This window comes from Lutra lutra, chromosome 5, assembly GCF_902655055.1.
Source record: "Lutra lutra chromosome 5, mLutLut1.2, whole genome shotgun sequence".
In the NCBI taxonomy this organism is placed as follows: Eukaryota; Metazoa; Chordata; class Mammalia; order Carnivora; family Mustelidae; genus Lutra; species Lutra lutra.
Window position 1 is genome coordinate 48,542,173 of NC_062282.1, and position 24,264 is coordinate 48,566,436.

At 38.6% G+C, this 24,264-nt stretch overlaps 1 protein-coding gene across 2 annotated transcripts in view; it reads left to right on the forward strand.

Annotated features, from left to right (window-relative positions):
* Positions 1–15,300, forward strand: part of SGCD (sarcoglycan delta) — a 394,796-nt gene extending 379,496 nt beyond the window's left edge. For both annotated transcript variants that reach the window (XM_047729596.1, XM_047729597.1), the window contains exons 7-8: positions 8,606–8,729; positions 10,084–15,300. In XM_047729596.1, coding sequence (XP_047585552.1) covers positions 8,606–8,729; positions 10,084–10,257 — 298 coding nt within the window. In that variant the 3' untranslated portion in view covers positions 10,258–15,300. The remainder of the gene's footprint in view (positions 1–8,605; positions 8,730–10,083) is intronic.
* The last annotated feature ends 8,964 nt before the right edge of the window (positions 15,301–24,264 follow it).

Sequence of the window (24,264 nt, forward strand, 5' to 3'; positions counted from 1 at the left end):
AGAAACAAAGGGAGAAATAGACAGTAATACAATAATAGTAGGGCACTTTAATGCCCCCACTTACATCAGTGGATAAATCATCCAGGCAGAAAATCAAGAAGGAAACAGTGTCTTTGAATGACATATTAGATCAGATGGGTTTAACAGCTATATACAGAACATCCCATCCAAAAACAACAGAATACACATTTCTTTTCAAGTGTAAATAGAATATTCTCCAAGATAGATCACATGTTAGGACACAAAACAAGTCTTCATAAGTTTAAGAATCACTGAAATCATAGCATTCATCTTTTTTGATCACAATTTCTAATATAAAACTAGAAATCAATCACCACACCAAAAAAAAAAAAAACTTGAAAAAAACACAAACATACATAAGCTAAACAACATGCTACCACACAGCCAGTGGATCAATGAAGAAATCAAAGAGGAAGTCAAAAACATATGGAGACAAATGAAAATGAAAACACAATGCTCCAAAATCTTTGGAACACAGCAGAAGTTCTAAGTGGGCAATTTATAGTGATACAAGCCTACCTCAAGAAATAAAAAAAGTCTCAAACAACTTAACCCTACACCTAAAGGATTTAGAAAAAAGAACAAAGCTCAAGGTTAGTAGAAGTAAGGAAATAATAGAGAGCAGAAATAAATGAAATAAAGACTGAAAAAAAATCAAAATTGATAAACCTTTAGCCAAACTCATCAAGAAAAAAAGAGGGCACAATTGAAATCAGAAATGAAACAGAAGTAACAACCAACACCACAGAAATACACAGGATTATGAGACTACCATGAAAAATTATATGCCAATAAAGTGGACAACCTGGAAAAAAATGGATAAATTGCTAGGAAAATATAACCTTACAGAACTGAATCAGGAAGAAATAGAAAATCTGAACAAAATGAAATTTTATCAGTAATCAAAAAACCCCCAACAAGCCAAAGTCCAGAACTCAGTGAATTCACAAGGTGAATTCTATGAAACATTTAAAGAAAAGTTAATACCCATTCTCCTCAAACTATTAAAAAAACAGAAGAGGAAGGAAAGCTTCCAAATATACTTTTAAAGGCAAACATTACCCTGAATACCACAACCAAAGATGCTGCAAACAAAACAAAACAGAAACAAACCAAAAAACTATAGGCCAATACCCCAATGAACAGAGATGCAAAAATCCTGAACAAGATAATAGCAAACCACATTCAGTTGTATACTAAAAGGATAACTCATCATGATCAAGTGAGTTTTATTTCTGGGGATGCAAGGACAATTCAGTATTCACAAATCAGTCAATGTGATACACCACATCAATAAAACAAAAAGTAAAAATCATCTTACCCTAATAGATGGAGAAAGACCTGTGACAAAATTGAATGTCCATGATAAAAACTCTCAATGAAGTGGTTTTAGAGGGAACATATCTCAGCATAATAAAGGCCATATATTAAAAACTCACAGCTAATACTGTCCTCAATGGTGAACAACTGAGAGCTTTTCCTCTAAGATCAGGAGAAAAACAAAGATGTCCACTCTCACCACTTTCATTGAACATAGTACTATAAGTTCTAGCCACAGTGGTCAGATAAGAAGAAGAAGTGAAATGCATCAATACTGTTAAAAAATATATATTATTTGCAAATGACATGAAACTGTACATAGAAAACCCTAAAGACTCTTAATTTGTATCCTGAAACTTTATTGATAATCTGATTTGTGCTTCTGATAGTTTTTTTATAGAGTCTTTAGGGTTTTAGTTTTTTTGTAGAGTCTTTAGGGTTTTCTATCACAAAACAGATTATTAATAAAGTTTCAGGATACAAAATTAATATACAGGGATCTAGTGCATTTCTATACCCTAAAAATAGAAATGAAGAAAACAATTCCATTTACAATTGTGCCAAAAAAATAATATATAAGAATCAACAAAGGAGGTGAAAACTATACTCAAAATACTATAAAACACTGATAAAAGAAATCGAACATGACACAAAGAGAAAGACATACTATGCTCATGGATTAGAAGAATTCATATTGTTAAAATGTCTCTACTACCCAAAGTAATCTACAGGTTTGGTGTGGTCGGTTTGAAAATACCAACAGCATTTTTTTTTCAGAACTAAAAGAAGTAATTCTAAAATTTGTATGGAATCACAAAAGACCCTAAATACTCAAATCAATCTTAAAAACAACACAGCTCTAGGGGCGCCTGGGTGGCTCAGTGGGTTAAGCCACTGCCTTCGGCTCAGGTCATGATCCCAGGTCCTGGGTTCAAGCCCCGCATCGGGCTTTCTGCTCGGCAGGGAGCCTGCTTCCTCCTCTCTCTCTGCCTGCCTCTCTGCCTACTTGTGATTTCTCTCTGTCAAATAAATAAATAAAATCTTTAAAAAAAAAAAAAACACAGCTCTAAGTATCGTAATTCCAAATTGCAAGAAATACTACAAAGCTGTAGTATTCAAAGCAATATGGTATTGGCACAAAAATAGACACATAGATCAATGGGACAGATTATAGAGTCCAGAAATAAACCCATATTTACATGGTAAATTAATCTATGACAAAGGAGACAAGAATATACAATGGGGAAAAGACAGACTTTTTAACAAATGGTGCTGCAGAAACTGGACAGTTTCATGCACATTAATGAACTAAACCACTTTCTTACAGCATACACAAAAATAAGATGGACTGAAGCCCTAAATGTGAGATATAAAACCATAAAAATCCTAGAAGAAGACATAAGCAGTAATTTTCTTGAAATCGGCCTTACCAACATTTTTCTAGCTATGTCTCCTCAATGCCAAAGAAACAAAAGCAAAAATAAACTGTTGGGACTATGTTAAACTAAAAAGCTTTTGTATAAACCATCAACAAAATGAAAAGGCAACTTATTGAGTGGGAGAAGATATTTGCAAATGATACGTCTGATAAGAGGTTTAATATCTAAATATATAAATAACTTAAACAATTCAATACCAAAACAAAACAAAATAATCCAGTTTAAAAAATGAACAGAGTACCTGAATAAACAGTATTCCAAAGAAGACATACAGATGGTCAACAGTCATGTGAGAAATATTCAACATGACTAATCAATGCAAATCAAAAGCACAATGAGATATTGCTTTATACCTATCAAAACACTAGAATCAAAAAGACAAGAAATGGGGCGCCTGGGTGGCTCAGTGGGTTAAGCCGCTGCCTTCGGCTCAGGTCATGATCTCAGGGTCCTGGGATCGAGTCCCACATCGGGCTCTCTGCTCAGCAAGAAGCCTGCTTCCCTCTCTCTCTCTGCCTGCCTCTCCGTCTACTTGTGATCTCTCTCTGTCAAATAAATAAATAAAAATCTTAAAAAAAAAAAAATAGGTGAATCTTACAAACATTAAAAAAAAAAAAAAGACAAGAAATAACAACTGTTGGCAGAATGTGGAGAAAAAGCTAAGACATTCATGAAGACCAAGGTAAGAGGACTTGCCTTATGAGATAGAGGACTTTAAAAGTCTTTGAAAACTGTAATAAGGAAACTAAAATAACTAATTATTGTCACAGGGATATACAAATAGAATAGTGAAACAGACTAGAAAACCCCCAAAGAGACCCATAGGTATATGGCGATGCCATATGACAGAACCAAATAAGGTCTTTTCAATGTATGATGAGATCATGGAACTGCATCTGTTTCAACTCCAACCTCAGACCATACACAAAAAGTAATAGCTGATGAATCAGAGACTTAATGAGAAAGCAAAACCTGAATGTGAAAACAGCATATTAGATCTTTATGGGCCTCAGTGTATGGAAGGATTGCTCAAATAAGACTCAGAAAACACAAACCCTAGAGAAAAGATCATAAATTTATCATTAAAATGCAAAACTTCATTCTTAAAAACATGCTAAGCACAGACTGAAATAACACAACCACAGACTCAAAAAAGAAATTCTAAGTACATAGAACTGCTAAATAATTATTTTTCAGAATATAAAGTATTGTTAAAATTCACACACGCAGAATAACAACAATAAAAACAATTAAAATGGACAAAAGACATTTTACTGAAGGAGAATCCCAAATGATTTACAGACAAATGAAAAGATGCTTAACTCCATTACTAATCTGGGAAATGCAAATTTTAAAAAGACAATAGCATCCCATTTCACACTCATTTCACACTAAAACATTATCAAATGCTAGCAAGAGAGTAGAATATCCAGAACTCTATATACTACTAGTGGGAACTATATACAGTACACTGGTGTGCTCAAGTTACATCTAATAAAGCCATAGTTATGCATACTCTAGGAGCCAGCAATCCCACTCCACATTTTCCTAAAGAAAATTACACATGGGCACCAGGAACCACATACAGAATATGTGTAGATGCACTGTTTATAGAAACAAAAACCTGGAAGCAACCCACATGTCCAACAGAGGGATGGACAAACCACAATAGAGAATGCCAAGGAGACTGAATACATTACAGCTACGTGCTACCACATGGAGGCATCTCAGGAATCCAATGTTGAGGGCAGAAAAGTCACTGGAGAATACGTAATTGGAATTGCTCTACGTCAAGTTCAAAAACACATGGTGGTAAACAATGCATTGTATAAAGAGGCAAGCATACAGTGATATTATAACAGGAAGCAAGAAAACAGTCAACACAAAATTCATAATAGTAACTCTGGAGAAAAGGAAGTGGTAGGAAGAGGAAAAAGAGCTCCAAGGTCATCATTGACCTTGAAGACCATGGTCATCAGTAACCAGCTGAATTTAGAATAGAAGCTGCCCCCTGTAGAAAGCCTTTCCATCACCTGCCATGCATTGTTAGAGACTTGTTTTCCTCACAGCTTCCATATGGGTCACTAATTTACAGCACCTGTCTCGTCTTTGTGGGCACCTCAGCTCATGACCTTTGCTTTAAAGCAATGGTTCTCAAAGTCTGGTTTCAGAACCAGCACCTTCAACCTGCCACACCTGCAGGTGTTTAAACCCCTCTCTAGACCTCCGATATACAAACTCTGGGGGTGGAGGCCCACAGTCTGTGTTTTAACAAGCCCTCCGGGGGATTCTGATACTCAATTTGAGAACTCTTGCCCAACCCATGGACCTCCCTCTCTGGCTGTAGTTCCATTTTGCGTCTTTCTCGGTCCTGCCATAAGAGGGCAGCACTTTCTTCTAATAGAAGCTGTAGTCCTTTCCAAGACCCAGCAGGACCCTCACTGGAAGGGAGCCTCCTCCCATTTTTCTTGCTCAAGGCCGTTTTAGCCACGGTGCTGTGACTGGTTATCTAGGGCCAGAAGTTGACGTCACAAGCTCCATGCAGGCCCCACAGGGCTCTTGTAGGAGCTTTTTCCCACAATGGAAATAGTAACATTAACAATAAGGAGTATCTAAATAAACTATTAAGTCTACCTAACAGCCAAGGACGTTTAAGGTAGGCTGGGAAACAGAATGCAGTTACCTTTTTGCCTCTGCTTCCAGAACACTGTCATTTCTCCCTTACTGTAGCTTTCACAGTAGGAGACAATTTCAGAGAAGCCCTCTTTCTCGGCTCCCTAGTACTTCCAAGGCTGAGAGAGATAGAAAAAGACTGAGTCCCCTTCTCTGTCCCTGGAGCCCTCCTGCTGATCTCAGAGTCCGCAGGAAGTGAACAAGAGTAAAATGAATTCTAATGCCCGTCTAAAATGCCGGTGCTTCATCTGATAAAGTTCTCCTAGCTTCAGACATTTTTTTTTTCTATGTCAAGCTCTTTCTAACCCCAGCTATCTTTTATGAATCATTCGAGTGCTACATACCAAATATGAACACATACACCCTCTCCTGAATTTGATGTCACTGATGTCAGTTTAAGGTTTGAGAAATAGTGCATACTGGAAAGTCTGCATCACTGAGCCTTACACAGGACCATCACCCTACCCTTACTGACAGATACTGGTTTTGGAAATATAGGCACTAATTCCATGAATTGGTGGCCTTTTCCTGATAGACAGGAAAGAAGTCCAATTTTTCTGGAAGTGAGAAGTTACAGTGGACAACATACTGGCTAAACCTGGGTTTGAATCTTGCCTCTGCCCTTTTACTAGATGTACAACCCTGGGCAAGTCTCCTACCTCTGTGTCCTTGTGGGCACAATCAAGACTAAGATTTTTGTGAGGATTTTTGTGAGGAATAAATGAGATAATAATATAAAGCTCCTGGCATGGTGTGTGTCACCTACTGAGAAGAGAAGGGACATATTCCCAATGTACTTCAGGAAACAGACCCATGTGTGAAGTACACTGGCAAAAAGGAAGAATGAGACATGAAATGTGAGAGGCACTCAAATAGTCCAGGTTAGAGATGAGTTAGTACACTGAGTAGGGAGAAGTTGTAAGTTAACTAGTCAAGTAAGAGAGGAAAGAAGAAGGTGAAAGAGAAGATGGCATGAGGACTATCACCTGGGGAGGGTGAATGACAGGAGTACCATTGAGAAAGAGGATGAACGTAAAATCTTAAAAAATGGAAGGGGGGTTGGTGTGTGCCTGGGTGGCTCAGTCATTAGGCGTCTGCCTTTGTTTCAGGTCTTGGTCTCAGACTCCCTTCTCCACAGGAAGCTTATGTTCCCTGTTCCACAGGAAGCCTGTTCTCCCTCTCCCACTCCTCCTGCTTGTGTTCCCTCTCTTGCTGTGTCTTTCTCTGTCAAGGAAATAAATAAGATCTTAAAAAAAAAAAAAAAAAAAAAGAGGGTGAACAAAGTTGGAGCAGAGGAGAAGTATTACCAGAAGGGAAACTTACGCCATAAAGGGCAAGGTATCAACATGAGTAAAAACCGAAGACATTAGAAAATGCGGGAAAAACTGTGTAAGCCAGCCAGACTTTATGGAAGAGAAACAAAGAAAATAGCACAAAAGCACCCTCATGTTTCAAAAGTGAGAGGATCACAAGCACAGGAAGAGTGGAACTGAGTTGGATGAAGGTCCAAAGCAAGATTATGCCACACAGATGTCACTCCCTCTTGCTCTGGTGTCAAGATACCCCTCCCCCACGTGTGCTGATGTTAGAGGCAGAACCACCCCAGCTCAGCACCCACTTGGTGAAGGTCCTGTGAGGAGCCAGTAGGGACAGGGGGATTTTTGCCAGCACAAAGGGTGAGGTCAGAAAGGAAAGAATGAGTTCAGCGGAAGCTCAAGCCAGTCTTTGACCAGGGCTATAGACCTGTCATTCCTCTTTAGGACTCTGGTTGAGTCACTGCAGGGGAAATGCAAACACATTGGAGAAGCGTGGAAGAATTGTCTCTTGGCACCTGTGGGATGGGGCTTGGGATCGCTCGGTGGTGGTGTCCCTACTGGCCAGCTCGTTCTTCCTGCCACTTACTGAAACCCGAGAGGGTTGGCAAGGTGTGGTGGGAGCAGAATGGGGAGCCAGCAGTTGGCAGAGAGGACGTTGTTCCTCGTTAACATGTTCTAACCATCCGGAAGTTGGGGACCCGGAAATAAAACACAGGAAACTCATCAGAATCAGAGCTGTTTGAGAGTCATGCTGAGGTCCGTGCATCCTAAGTTAGGATACCTTCTTTGTGAATAGAGAAGGGGATCCTCATCTACTGCTGTTTGACAATAGTATTAAAATCTAGACTATTCAGGGGATGGTTAATGTTTTTCATATAAATGATTAGGCAAGGATCTTTCTAAGGAGTATTAGCCTGTTTTACTATCATAATTAACATGGAGTGTAGCTGATTTACCTTCTCTCCTTTCTTTTTTAATTACATATAAGAAAATCCACTCTTTGTGGGTACAGTTATGTGAGTTTTCACAAACACAGAAGGCCCTCTAACCAGTATTGCAGTCAAGATACACAACAGTCATATCACCAAAACCTCTCCTCATGCTGCCCCTTTGCCCTCAAATTCCTTACCCTCGCCATCCTCCACAACCAATGCTCTTCTCCTCCTTCTTTTGACAACCAGTTGAGTAAGGCCTGAAATTTCTTTATGATTTGCTGGTATAATAATACCAACAGCAGTCATGGCAATAGTTAATACATATAATGCATTTCCAATGTGCCAAGCACCATTTGAGACACTTTATAGATGAGAAAAGTGAGCCTTTGAGAACTTCTGGAAAGGGAAGAAGAGTCTTGTCAGGGTCACAGTGTGGCAGCCCCAGTGCTTACATTAGGCCTGCCTAACTCCTAGGTCCCTTTTTTAAACTCTATCTGATTCTACTTCTTTCTTCGAAGTAGAAGGAATATCTACCAATTTGAGAAAGCACAGTTGAGACCCAAGATCACTTTACTCTAAAAATAAACAAAACTTATGTAAGAATTTGGTTAATTATACCAATAGAGCAATAATTGAATTGGTGTAAGAGAAAATGAAGCCAAGATCCTAGAAGACCTTCCGGGCAATCTTTGTGACATGCAATGAAGATAAAGCCCAGATAGGTAACTTCCTCCCTGATCAACTTGATCAGGTTTGTAAAACAAAGCTGGAAAGCTTTCCTGATCAAATATTGAAACGCCATTTTGGGTGAATGCTCTGAGCAGCAACTTCCTCTCAAATTTACTAAAAGAAAAAAAAAAGTGAACTGGGGTTTTTAATCTTCATCTTGTGGGTATTTCAGGTTGGAGTCCCCGACCCGGTCTCTGGTGATGGAGGCCCCCAAAGGAGTGGAAATTAATGCAGAAGCCGGCAATATGGAAGCCACCTGCAGAACCGAGCTGAGGTTGGAGTCCAAAGACGGAGAGGTAGGGGCAAGACAGATGCAGGTCCGGAGAGACACAGAGCCAACGAGCCAACCTTCCCCACAACTTTTCCAGACTCCCTTAGCACGGAAGTTGATCCTACCTTTCTCACAAGAGGAGCCAATCAGAAGGTTTCATGTCTGGAGCAGATATGTTAAACAGCACAGTTGTAAGCCTAACCCACTACATGTAAGAGTGAGGACTCAGTATTTGTGAAGTGCTGAGGTAATAGTGTATACTGCAAGGACAGAATTACGCACTTGGCTATGGAGATGAATGCGGTTTCTGAATTCTCCTTCTCTCACCCAAAAGCAAGATTTAGGTAACCAGCCTAATGAAGCTATATGTCACATGTACCTGGCTCAAGCTGAACGTGATTTGCTTGTAGTCCTTTTTAAATTTTACCTTGTATGTTTCTAATTGAGAATGGAGAGTGGGAGCCAGGACAAGGCAAAACTAAAACAGGGTAGGAGCAGGCAACGAGAGGAGGGAGGACTGCTCATATTCCTTCTTCTGCCCAATATAATCCCACTTTGGTGAACAGCATAGCTAGCTTCTTACACTTGCGTAGACAAGGTCAGCCAAACCCCCAGGAGAAGAGGATTACACTGCAGACTTTTAAAAATGTCTTCATTATGTTCAGAAGGGAACCTTTCAGTTTAAGGGTTTTTAAATGGAGGAAAAAATGGTATATATATTTTTTAAAGCAAACCTGTGTTCCACTTTTCATATCTGCTCAGAGGTTATCCATCTCCACCTGCTTGTGTGCACCAAATCCACCTCTTGATTGGTCATTTGCTGTATTTGTTTTAAAAGAGCTAGTCAGATAAAGCATTCACTTATCAAAACGGTTTCTTCAAACAGCCCCAAACTCCAAATCACACACATTTAGAAATAGTGACTACATTACCTATGCAGATTATAGCTCTCAGAATCCAGATTCTGGAGGAACTGATTATAATCTTAACAGTCATTTAAGACTGGAAAGTACGGCATATTCACAAAGTCTTCCTGGCACACAGACCTAGCTGAGGGTCTGAAGACCCCAGAGTAAAGATACGGTTAACCCGGCCTTTCCAAATTCATTTCACTCTGGGATTCAATTCATCATCTGCATGACATACCTTTGCACACGCTTTTGCTAATATAGACCAGCGCGTCATTGTCTTGGTAGAACATAAGCTTCTATGAGGGTAGAGATTTTATCTGTCGTGTTCAACGCTGAATTCTCAGTGCCTAGAATATTCATCACATAGTAGTTGCTCATTTAGGTTGAACATTCATCTCCTGTCTCTGAATGTCAAGAAAACAGATGGCAGCTTCTAACTACTCTTTCCTTCCTATTCGCTCTCTCTAGATTAAGTTAGATGCTGCGAAAATCCAACTACCTAGACTGCCTCACGGATCCTACACACCTACAGGAACGAGGCAGAAGGTCTTCGAGATCTGCGTCTGCGCCAATGGGAGATTATTCCTGTCCCAGGCAGGAGCTGGTTCCACTTGTCAGATAAACACAAGTGTCTGCCTTTGAGAGACCATCCATAGTGGACGTTGTCGGCAGCAGAAAGGCCGTTTTTGGCTTTAGACCCTGGCTGCCAGCTATTTTTACTAGAACACAGAAAGCCTATCAAAGACCTTGTGCGTGTGTGTGTGCGTGCGTGCGTGTGAGTGTGTGTGTGTATGCGTGCGGATGGATATAAATATATATAAATATATATAAATAAATATATATATCCTCTGTATAAAATGAGGTTTCAGTACAAAAGGAACCATGGGTGACCCTGTGATACACCGTCATTTCCATGTCAACCCCACCACCTACATGATAAGATCAAAAACACTGATGCAGGCCCAACATTCCTCACACCCTTCCAAATCACACAGTGTATCAGACACTTAACCGAATATTCACCAACAGTTTGAGGAGCCACGTGTCTTCCCCTGTAGTGTCATTACAGGGCAGTGATGGCGGGAATCTCCAAGTCACGCTCGAGCAGTGAGACCCTTGTATTGAAATAGACATTTTGTTTCCATTTTTACTTTTAGGAAGGCTGGCCCACATCCCACCTTTCAAGCGAGGGATGGGGCAGTGCCACAGAAGTCAGCTGCAGGAACACAAAGGGCTGTTCTCCCTTCACGGCCAAATGTACTGGGGCTTTTGTAGTTGCATGAATGTGGAGGATGAATTTCAGCAAAGTTTAAACTGCTCACCCAACTCCTGCTAGCCTCCTTCAAAAATCACATATTATCCCACAATCAAAATAGGAGTTGTAAATCAGCACAAAATAGGATAACAGCTGCTCCTCAGTCTGCTGGAAGCGACTCCGTGGCCTGACAGGCAAAGAATACATGGGTGGTGTGTCTCTGTTTAAAGGACAAAATGGCTCCAAGTCTGTTTCATCCTCACTTCTGACTTTATCCAGCAGACTCCAGCCCCAAGTGAACGGGTCCATCAAAATCGTTAAGAGAAGAACCCCTACCTGAAGAGAAGCCATTGAGGGACAGAAACCTAATTAAGAACAGCATAGAAAACCTAATTAATTTTTCTATGTATCCTGGGATTGGTAGGTAATTTGGAGACTTGCCTTTTCTTTCTAAAGGCATGCACAAACTCTGGCTTCCATCTTCTTATATATATGCTTGTTGGGCTATTCATATTCCTAAGGCCACCGTTATGTTTTCTCCAAGAATAGTGACCCAAGAATCACAGATCTGAAATGCATGCCCTCAGAAATGGTCACTGGAAATTAATATAAACTGAGTCACATGTCTCTCTCAGACTCACTGTGTTTCCACAGCCCAGCAGCATCATGACTCGATACGTGGAAGCACCTCCCTGGTTCCCGCCATCAGCTACCTCTCATCCCTCCACCTTCATCATCGTGCTCCAGGGTCACCCTGGCCAGCTCTTGTGCTGGGACAGGGGATTACACCATCTCTGTTCAAAGAGGGGGAAATGTGCCTATGCCTTAAGTCAATGCACTCAGCAAGGAGAAGCACATCCTGTTTATCTTGTTACAACTGTAGTTTATTTTGGGTGATTGGAGGGGAATGGTTCAGTCATGAGTGGGCCTCTTAAAAGCTGGTAGACAAACCAAGTGGCTGACAGAAGTGGCCTCACAGGAGCCCAAATGGAGTCATAACTGGCTTAGACAGTCCCGGACGCCATTTGCCAAGCAGCGGCCCCACGATCCTAAATGAGGTTGTATTTGTAGGCCCAAATGACATTTGTGTTTTCTTCAAGGTTTTAATTTTTCTTACTTCACAAGTGGGGGAAGATTTGTCACAGGAAATGAATAACAGATTTGATATTTTTGAGAGGACACTCCAGCATCAGGCTGAGGTTTGCATACAAAGGATATAAAAGTAAGCTGTGTGTTGCTTAGTCACGTAGGAGCGGGTGGGGGCAAAACAGGGGGGAGGTTTCCTAGCCTGACCAGCAACCCTGCTGGCTTCCAGACCCTATATTCCCTCCAGTCACTCCTCCTTTGTATCCCATGTAGAAGAATTGAGTTGTTCAAGGGCAAGACTACTTAGTTTGTAAAAGTAGAAGCTAAAAAGGAAAACCCTAAGAAGGTGTCAAGTTGCTTTGGATTGGCATTATTTATGTCCTGTAGAATCCTACTGCTAGCATCTGCATGTACTACATACAGGGTTTTGCCAAATAGGAGAGCCTCCCCCCCACCCCCACTTGGCTACGAGGAACATCTTCCCCATGTCATTCAGACAAACAGTAGTAGCCGTGAGGCCCTCTGTGGCTAAATACCTTAACACAAAATGTTTTTAAGCAGACAGACCATCTTTGCGTTTTGCCATCCCAAGTACAGAATCTATGGATGACAAGAAAACAAAAGGCTCCCTAAACCTCTTTCCTCTGATTTTGTTCTAATCATCATAGGAAAATCTGAGATCAGAACCTTGGGGATTTTATGCCAATAAAACATAGTGATGTGATCCCTTGCAGAATTCAGTCCTAAAGGGAATCAGATCACAAATAGGAAAAAATAATAATAATAGCAAACCAAGAATGAAATCAAGCACCTATGGGGTACAGACATGATAAAAAAAAATTGATTTTCATTTGTACTAAGTGACTACAAAATACCAGGTAATAGGCAGGAAACCTGGCATGGACTAAATTATGTATTTCAGTTCAGACTACAGAAATCAGTAAAATGCATTCAAAGTTCCTCAATGTACATTTTGTTCTCCCAACTTCCTCCAACTAGAATATTTGTCCATGGTCATAAGAGAAAGTTTTAATTCTGGGGGAAAAAAACCTTTTACATTAAAATCCGATAAACTTTCATTTTAAAAAGTGAGATTCTTTCTAATCTTTATATAATATCTTCTAGACAATCACACTCCAGCATATTAAACAGCAGGTGGCGTGACAAGAGTTCAAGTGAATCAATATTCTAGAAGTTCTAGTATGCTAATAGTCTTCAGAAGATTTTTTTAATTAAAAAGTGATCTCCAAATATGTTTAGCACTCTGTTCTATTTGTTATCTGTTCAACAAGTCTTAAAAGTTCAGTCTTAAACTACTAGCGTATGAGAAAGGTTTTCAAAAGCTCTTACGGTGGCGTCTCTGCAGGTGGAAACTTGGTATGAGGCTTTCTAATTGTTCCTTTACCCAAGGGATAGATCTTATAAACTTGAATTGGCTTTAACTTCCTTTAGGTCAGTTTCCTTTGGATGATTTTCATTGTATATCCAGCAACTATAGACCAAAGACTGCTTAAAGTTTAATTCTAGAGCAGGGGTCAGCAAACTGGGGTCCCTAGACCAAACCTGGCTCATCACCAGTCTTTGTAAATAAAGTTTTATTGTAACACAGACACATCCATTCATTTCCATGTTGTCTGTAGCTGATTTCATTCTATAACAATAGGGTCGGGTAACTGTGCCAGAGACCTCATGGCCTGAAAAGCAGAAAATACTCTTTGGACCTTTCCAGAAAAGTTTGCTGACCCCAACATAGAGGTCATTTGTGCTAGGTGTTGGACACAGCTGGAAGGAAAGCAAACTCCACAGTAGCGTGGAGTCACCCTACATTTCTGTGTGTGCTTAGGAATATAAATTCTTGCCTAAAGAAGAAGGTTAACCCTTATGTTTTGAGTAAAAGTGATCCACTTGTCTGAGAAATGCAGGTTCACAGGAATCGTGGGAAAAGGGAGGGTGGAGTCAGGGGAAGACTTCGTGCAAAAGGAAAGCTGTGCTCCTCCAATAGTTTTTTTCCTTAGGACCCTTAATTAGAGAATGGTTCCTTGAGTTGGTATCTTGGAGGGCCAGAAGAAAAGCAGAGGTCCTATGGTTTAAATTTAGAATTTCTAAAGGGACTGTTTCTGCAGTGTCACAGGTTTTCCACCTCACCATCACATATTCCAGAAAGATGCTCATTCTGTGGTCCTCTAGAGAGTATCTTCGACCAAACGTGTCTTGTGGACATCCATCAATCAGTTATTTACACCCCCAGTGCACTCGCCATTCCTGTGTCCCCACCTGGCCTGAAGGGTTGGTGGGACCAATAAATAATATTGGAAGAATAATAAATATGGGGGGAGGAGAAATACTGAAAGCAGCATCTTAAAATATGTAGGAAGAGAAAATATCGTAAACATCTTTCATGAAGGTGTTTAGTGGGGAAACCAAATCAATGCCAGTTTGATTTTGTTTCCAAGGATTTGGGTCTTTTTTATTTGGTGTAGCAGGAGCGCAAAAAAAAAAAAAAAAAAAAAAAAAAAAAGACCTATTTTGAATTTTTGAATTCCAACATCTCTGCCTCTGTGTCATAAGACAAGTTCCTACCAGAGATCTGTTCCTTCAGTCAACAAATCTACTGCTAAATCCATTCTTATATTACTGAAACAGCATCAGTAATGAATGAGTCTTTGTAAGCATGAGCATTCCTGTCGGAAAAGACTTTTTCTTTTTTTTTTTAAATGAAAACAACCAGGAGTATTTACCAGACCCCAGTCCACATCACTTAAAGAGCCCTTCAGCATTTTATCTGGATTCAACCAAAAGAGGATTAAATTGGTAACACTGCCCTTCGCAGAAGCAGCTATGTGAGAATATCTTGCTTTTGTTGATTTTAGGCAAAAGGTAGCATGATGTTTGGACCAAACTGGTGAACAGATCCCTGTAAGCTCTTGATCCTTATTTTTTAAGGCTCTGTGAAAGGTGAGAATCTCATTGAAGTAAGTTGTAAACAAAACAAGATGGTTCACTCTCTTTCCCCTGCACCAGGAAATCTTAGGCCCCAAAAGGATAATGAAGCACCTCCTAGAATGATACGTTTGCATGGTGGCCCACTAGCAGGTAGGGGGTGGGGGGGAGGTTATAATAAAAAATCACCTTAGAAAACAGGCCTTTTATCTCAAAGATAAAAATGTCTTTCAGTCTTTCATCACTTTTTCCTCAGGGGAAGTTTCCCCCACTTCCACCTTATTTCCATTAAAATCGTCAAAACTACTGCATTGGGATGTCAGATGCATCTCTTTCTTTGTGGCAATCTGAATTTAAAATTATACAGTTGCCTCTGAATTTCTCATTCACAAAGCTAAACCCACTGATAAGAGATAAAGCAGTCTGAAGCCTGCTGCTTCACCCAGCACACCACACCACACACATTAGCCCTTTCAAAAGCAATGGGATTTCTGTGGTTCTTAAAACCTTTCTTCATAACAGAGTCCTTGAAATTTCTCAAGGCAGGGCTGGATGGGCAAAGGGAACATCATTATTTGCGGGAAGTCTTTGAGTATTGTTAGTGCACAAGTATGAAAAAACAATCTCCAGTTTAGGGGGACCCATGCTCACCTATGCTATTTGCTTTGGTTTTACCACACACACACACACACCCCTGCCACACACGCACTTCTTGTTACAGATACTGACAGAGTAGGAAATTAGCATCTTCCTTTGAGAAAAGAGAGCAATTCTAGAATGTGGGGCCCTTTGATGCACTCAGTGGTATGGTGTCCTAACAGTATTGATGGTATCCAATCCATCCCTTAACAGTCTTAGTGGTCCAACAACATTGCTAACTGGTTCTCCATCACAGCCCGGCAAGTCCTAATAGCAGTTCCTTGTCCTTGAGTTTGGCCACTGGAATAGAACAAAGGAGAACTTGCTGTAGGCAAGAAGTATATTTAGAGTCCAAATCTACCTGTCTATAGAATAGGAACCCAGAGCACTCCCAAATTCTCCATTAGGCGTGTAGACACCCTCAGTAGCAAATGAGGGGTTTTGGTTTCATCACAGAGTGCTAGCTGAGGTCAGATAAATACAGCAAGCACGAAGACAGAAACATCTGTTTTACCTAAAATTTACTCCACGTACTAGGTAGGCTAGTAGTCTCTCTGTTGTCAATGTCTTCACAGTCTCCTCCTACATTTGGGTTATGTTGGTGAAATCAGAGTTAGCTCAGACTTCATCTGATGTGAGAAATTCCTAGCTGAGCACTTAGGTTACATAGGAGCAGGATAGCAAAGGAATGTCCTAAGGCAGGAGGGTGGTATTTGTTGACGAGGAAGATGTTGGTATATTAATCCCCATATTCATCCAATTCAGGAGATTCTAAATTTGGAGGTTCTAGGTTCTTTTGAGAATCTGAGCAAAGTTCTCAATCTTGTCCCCAAGCATCCCACCCACAAAACTTTACATAAGATCAAAGCAGTTTTCTTGGACCTGAAGCCTACTTTAAGATATGACAAAAGTTGGATTCTATTCTCCAGTAATAATTTTTATTAACTGATATTTGTTGAACACTATTTGCTAGGCATTATGCTAAGTGTTTTATATGCATTCATTTATTTCACCCTCAACACAATCCTTTGAGTTAAATTCCATTGTAATTCCAATTTATGGATGTGGAAACTGAGGTTTTAAGAGATTAGGAAACTTGCCCAAAGCCACTAGCTAGACAACGGCAGAGTAGAATGTGGGTCTAACTCTAACCTACTGTGATATGAAATCACCAACATGTCAAACTATTTTTCCAGCTATTGAGAAGTGTCGCCTACCAGCTTTGAAACTAAACTTTTTGGATGGATAAGGCTGTAAAACTTTTATTTCCCTTCTCTCGATAGTCTCTCATCCATGACAGCATCTACTACAAAAGTAGAGATACCTGCAGTGAAAATATAAGTGACCTGTCTGAACAATAGCATGTGAAACAAAACAACAACAACAAAAACATTGTTCTGTGTGTGATTCTTATTAAGTCAGACTTCTTGTCCTTACAAAATGAAAGCTGCCTGGGTTATTAGCCTTACATTGAAGAGAAAATTATAATCCTCAGTGATCTATAAGCATGGGCCAAGCAAGTCAGCATTTCTGCACACATACATCTCCTCCTCTTATTCCTCAATTCAAAAGACAAATATCTTATTTTAAGTGAGGTCTCGGTTATCATACTTGTTACTTGTTAGCAAAACTTAGGGGAAGAATCAAGTAGAAGGGAGCTCAGTCTCTATTGTGGTCTCTATTTCCCTTTAAGAAGATAGGACTAGCCAGAACTCAGTTAGCATTATGCATTCAATACCCAAACTGGCCACTTTGGCTCTACTAATGGCTTGAGAACCATACCCCATACCTTGTCAATCATCACTAATGGGCCATAACCCTCTCCATTTTTGGCAGGAATTCTTCTTGCCCAAGCACTCAGGCCATCACTATCAGTTAATCCAAATAGGAAATGGGACCCATTTGCCCATTCTTGTCTGAACAGTGGCTCCTTTGACCTTGAACCTGTATGTTTTAACTGGTGTCCTAGATTAAGCAGTGAGGTTGGTGGCATTTCAGCTACTAAAGGAGAAGATGAGTACATCTGAAGTTTCATACAACTTGGTGGCTTTGGAGCACTTTGATCTTCTGAGCAAAAGAACTAGGGTTTGATATGTAAGAGTTAAAAGACCTAAAATCATTTTGAAGAATTAACTCAGCCAGGGACTATCTGAACAGATTATAAACCAGGGTGCCCATGTTAAGGTCCTAGTGTCATTCTGCCCCCACCCAGAGCTGAGAGACCATAGCAGCAAAGAGACTGGGATTCATCCTGCTTTTCTTGCTGGCTCAACAGTACATTGATGATCCACTGGGTGGTTGGAGACAGTGCTTCCCAATGTTCCCAACAGACAACAGCCCCAGTGCCAGCCATGGTCCTCTAATGCTCCTGTGGTTCAGCCACCACATAAAATCTGAGTAAAGGCATGAGCTCAAAAATGTCAAAACCCTATTTTAGGGTAAGTCATTCAGGAATTTTCTTTTACTGGTGTATGTGTTCCAGTGACAAATCAGAATTGGATACCCTTAATGAGTCTCGTGGAATGAACATCACCAGAGCCAGAAATCAGATTCATTGGTAAGAAGGGAAAATGTAAGCAAAGTAAAGAGAAGAGTTGGCACACCTGAATTTGCGGTGGACACAAAATTAACCTAATTTGTATCCAGCATTTTGGTGAGTAGGGGGATGGAGTTCTTATGTATTAGCCACATCCTCACTCAAGTTTCTCCCTTTTGAGGACACAAAGAAGGAGAAACACATCTCTTAAGGAGGGCATGTTTTAAAAGGCAAAGGTAGAGGCATCCATAATCACGCTGGCTAGATATACTCCTGGAGAAGCCAGATTCTGGTGCTTTTAACAGAAAAGATGAGGTCATAGACGTCCCATCTGCTTGGAAATTTTGAAAAAGGAACCCTATTCCCATAAAACAATTGAGTTCAGCCTTTGGGTTATTTTTGGGTTTGTTTTATTTTTCTCTGGGTTTGGGTGTGATGTAAAAGGAAGAACTTTTGTTTTGTTTTAAGTAACATCGATCCTTGCACACTCTATGCAAAAATTTTGTAAGCATTGCAATAATGCTATGAACTACAAGGAACTATTTTAACTTTATTACACTTTCTGTATAAAAAAATTTGTATTTAATATTATTTCAACTGCAGTCTTGTAAAATATATTAATAAAAATAATGATTGGTAAGAAGGAAAGCACACTTGTCCACTTCTTTAGGGAATTCCTCTTTCATAGTTAATAAGTCAGTCACTCCTATTGACTTTACCTCAGAAATAAGTTTTCAGATTAACTTATCTTCCGCATTTCTTTCATCAGTGGCCTGACAGGCTGATTAAGCCACTTTTGTCTCTCTGGAAGAGATCTGCACAGGCTGCCTCATAAAAGAGAGCATACTGTAAGTTAATACATGGCCTGGAATTGGGAAGAGTCCTCAGGATTTGGAGCAGGTCAGGACAACAGCCAGCCTCTACTGCTCTCCTAATGACCTGCATAGGCTCCTTTGCTACATTTTATCACACCCCTCCCTGAATTAGTGAAGAAGCCTGTCTGACTGGTCAATTTTAGGTAAAAAACCTTTTTAATTAGGCTACCTTAGCATTTCTGGTTGGCCTATGGATTAGCCACCTTTGAGTCAGGGGCCCATTCTTGGTCTAATCAGCTTCCATCATCATCCAAAGAATACCCTAGCATTGCTACCCTACATGGGGCCATGAGTGAAACAATCGATGGTAGAAGGCATCTTGGCAGAACCACTCTAATCTACCCGTCACAGTCAATCTTCCATGTTGGGCATCACATCTCCTGGCCTTCCACAGTGCTGAGTTTTTGCACATACTATTCCATCCACCTAGAATGCCCTTCCATGTAGCACCAACCCACCCCAGGATATCATCCTTCAGGATCCTATTCCCTTATCCTCTTGTCTCAGTGACCTTCATCATTCTTCCTCAATTCCCCTATTAATTTGTTCTGATTTTTTCCATAAGTCTACATTGTACTATCCTTTATCTATTTACCTATCAATCTGGGACCCTAGGATGCTTATATTCATTTTTAAAGTTTATAAAAGAGTATTGGCATATCTAAATTGATCCTCACGTTATAAGGTAGAGAAGTCATTTCCTCATCTAGAAAATCTAAGATAAATTTTGCATATCTAATACATGATAGAACGAGTTTCCCTTCCCAACTGTATTTTCATAGTAGGCTGCAACTCATGAAATTCAGCTCCTGATTACAAATGACATTAAAGCAACATTACAGAATCCTCAAGGGAAAAGACTATTATAAAAATTTCATTCCCAGGCAGGGTGCAATTTATCTGGGGAGTGTGTAGGGGTTGGAGGGTGGGGGGAATATACCAGAAGAAAAAACATTCTAAATCAAAGAGAATGAAATCAGAGAAATCACCATTCAAGAGACCTGATGCATTGATGGACAAAATGTTGAAGTGTCCCTAAAGTAATAAACACTAATGAGAGGGAAAGGCTGTTACTGATGAGTCAAAGTAACTGACATCAATGCTGATCAATATTAGAAAGCAGAAGAAATGCGCGGAAGCTAAAAAGATCCCTATTCCCTTACTTCTTTGAAAGAAATATTTTTGAAGTGGCAAATCAATATAAATCAGCAACTTTTACATTTCCTCCGATCTAGACTCCTTTAAAAAACATGTGATGTTCTGTAACCCACTTAATAACCCAGCCTTGCTTTGTCAGAGGAAATAGGCCCAAAGATAGGGAACAGGGATCAGAAGGCAGAGACATGAACACTTGTGAACAACAGGTTTGAATTTGCTTCTCTAAGTCTGATGACAAGTTAATTTTAGTTGGGAATGCCAAATTTAAATTACCCTCAATAACACCAAACACTTAAAGTTGATGATTAATCTACAGCCCCAAGGAAGACTCCCATGACCTATCGATGGACAGATCAGCTTTCGGAACTTCCTAGCACAAGTACTCAAACGTGATTGTAGAATACTTATGAGATATGTCAAGACAACTCTTAATAGAACTTAAAGTGGGTATCTAAAATGTGGGCACAGGATCTTTCCAATTATATTTTAACAAGATGTAACAATTTTGAAGTCGCAAAATTTAGGAAACAGATACTAAATCAAAAGTAGAAGCTGTAACACTAAATCATCTGTTTTAATCTACTACTAGACCAAGTCAAGAGTTACATTTAAAAACAGGTTAGGCAAAACTTAAAACATACAGCTCAAATAAAAGGAAAATATTTTTTTTAAGTAGACTTTATGGTAAAAAGCATTAGGAGAGATTCAGACGAACAATGTATGATGATGAAATTAGTCTTACTGAAGACATGATTAAACCATTATACTGAGCAGACAAGTAAAAAAAGCCAAAAATCCACAACTTTGAAATACAAGAAAAAGAAGAAAATAGACGAATATCATTGTAGTGGGAATTTTGTAGCACTTTTTATCTCCTAACTTGCAGCTTGGCAAAGCATAAAAAAATAAATGTGCACATACTCCCTTACACATGGCACCAAAGAAAGCAACTGCTCTTTGACAGCCCACGATTATATAAAAGAAATAAATATAAACCCAAAATGAAAAAAAAATTAAAGCAATTTTTCTTTTCAGGCTACAGTCTCTGAACACAGAAATAGAGGCTATATTTTATATTACCAGAAATTCCCAAATTGAAAATCTAATCAGTGATTTGAGAAAGAAACCCAGCCTATTTAAGGATCAATAATTAAAAACACTAGAAATTATGAAATTTGGCCAAAGCAGACTTCTGACATGGTAAAAGCATTTAAACATATCAATCAAGAATGAATAAACAAAGCATTCAACTTATGATGCGAGAGGAATCAACAGAGGAATGAAAATCAACAATAAATATAAGGTTATATAAATAACTCTAAATCTTACCTCTTAAAAAAAATTGGAAAAAATCTAAAACAGACAAAAGTGCTCAGAAAAATTGAAAACATAAAAATAAGTTTGAAACACATATATAAAATTTAAAATATGCTCTAGGATATTTTATAGCAATGTGTTTTTTCCTTATGATAAAAAAATAGAAAAACTCCATGAAATGTACAATTTTCAAAAACAACCAAAATTAACAAAGTAAAAGAAATTAGTGCTGGTTTCTTAAGTACAAGTAAAATAGTTTTGTGTAGGAAATTCTCTCTGAGATATAACTTTCTGATATTAACAAATTATTGCATATATTTTATTGATAACATACATGCAAACATATATTCAAAATTTATGCACAAGGAAAAATACCACAAGATCTGCTATAACCTATGCAAAAAATATAAACAACTTTGAGAGAGATAAATCTAAAATGAAGAGACCAACTCAGCTGAACAGACTAATGTTGGTAAAGATTCTATTTCCCTTGAAGTTATTAATTTACACATTTAACAAAATTTCATCAAAATCCCAACAGAAGCTTTTTGGGAAGTGAACAAAATAAATCTGAAGTTATTGGGCAAAATAAAATATGGGGAAAAAACTAAGGAATATTCTCTATAAAAAAGGCACTAAAATGAAGGACTATTTCAAAGCACAAAATAATAATAATGAAGCTAATGAGGTTTTCAAAACCGGAAACACAGGTCAATTACATCTTGTATTATTGCCCTATTAGGAAAACACCCTTCTTGTTTCCTTATCTGCTCATTCAGCTGACAAATGGGCAATCTTGACAATGAAACAAACAGCTACAGATAGTAAATAAGCAATGATGGGGTATACTTGGTGTCAGGGAAGCAGATAGCTGGAATGCTATTACAGACCAACGAAAAATATACCTCTTATTTGCCTGTCATTAGAAAAACGGATCAGCAAATTTTTGTGTGAGGGTATGGAGAGGAGTCTTTAGAGTTCCACCTTAAATTATGTCCAGTGGGCTGGAGTTAAATATATTTGCTCATCTAGCTTCTATTAAATGTTATTCTCTTCTAAATAAGTAACATACTCTCCTTGCCCTTGAATATCTCAGTCTAGTGGAGTGGGTGAAGATCTAAAAAGGCCAATTACAACACAGTATGAAGAGCTGTGAAAAAGTTAAGAAAAAAATAACAGGAAATTGAGTAACAACCTACCCAGGATCTGAGGAAGAATGACAAAAGAAATTGCAAAGAGGAGATGAGACTAGAGAATTGAACCATATGCAATTCTGTACTTCTTGCTGTCCTCACCCCATTCCTAAGCACAAGAGAACTTTTTTTAGGAAAAGAATAACAGCAGGAAATAGGAGAAATGGCTAAAAATTTTGTACTTTTAGGAGTTGAAATTAATAAGAAAATCATCAGAACATCACTAAATAAATGAACAAAAGAGATAATAATCACGTTATTCACATAAGCAAAAAAATATACACTCACGTCATTTTAGAACACTGGAAGATGTAACAGAGAATTCATAACCACTCTTCAAGGAGAACAAACGAATGCCTACTACATTAAATATTTACCTTGTCTATAAAATATAATCTGATTTCAGAAATCTTAAAAAGTCCAACTTAGATCCTACTAAATAAAGTATGGTTAAATCCGTCAAATAAATGTGGTTAAACTCATACCCTTGTCAAGAAAATGGAATTAAATCAATGAGAATTTTTTTTTAACCTACCAGATGGGTTAAATAGTGACCATTTTGAGTGCCCTGTAATAAGGTTGTGTTTCATACTCTATATTTAACCCTATAAGGTAGATATTATCTCCATTTTACAGAGATAATGTTCAAAGAAATTAAGGACCTTGACTATGGCAATTCTACTAGCAAAGGTCAATGCTAAGTTTTAACTTCAATTAAAATACTTTCCACTTTATGAAGTTGCCTACATGTGCTATGAAAAGGGGTGGGGACAAATGCAGATGTATACCCTGGTGCAGCAGACATTGGTGTATACTTTCAAGATGCAGGAGGGTAAAAAAAAATGTTCATAACCTTTAGCCCAGTAATCCCATTTTCAAGATTTATCCAAGCAACAGTATCTAAATAGAAAAAGATTGTTAGCAACAGTGATAAACATTGCAGATTGAATTTAAAGAGGGGAAAATTAGCAACACTACCTAACCAGGTGAAAGGGAAGGCTAATTAGATCATGGTTATTTCAACTTTATGAAATATCATGCTGCCTTTAAAAAGAGCTCTAAAGATTTTGTTTCAGTATGGCAAAATATAATGTTAAGTATATAAAAATGATGTATAACAAATGACAGACTTCTAGAAACACTGAAAAATGAAGGGAGCTGATTTATTTGGATGGTGGTATTATAGGTATATTTTTCTTATTATCATTCTTGTGTTTATAATATTCGTATAATAAACTTTTTTTTTAAAAGACTAGTATCTGCTCTTTTTCTATGAAATGGAATTAACAACACATACTTTGATCCCACAAAGAGTCTACAGGAAGGAAAATTTATAGGTCCAAAATTATTAACTGTAGTGTGTTGTTTATAAAGAAAAAAAATCTGGATTCTGTCTTTTCCTCAACAATAGAAGCAAAGGTAAATAAATCATGGCACATCTAAGCAATGGGATAGTATATATATTAAAGTAATTTTGGAAACTAAGGTACAACATAATGTGTTTCAAACAAGTTGAAAAGACCTAGTATTACATGAAAGCTAATTGTTGCTATAAGAAAATATACACATGTATTTTCAAGGAGGACAAGGAACCATTGATAATTTTAAGTTATGGTGTTTGGGTAATAGGAATATGGCTGTTCGTGTATG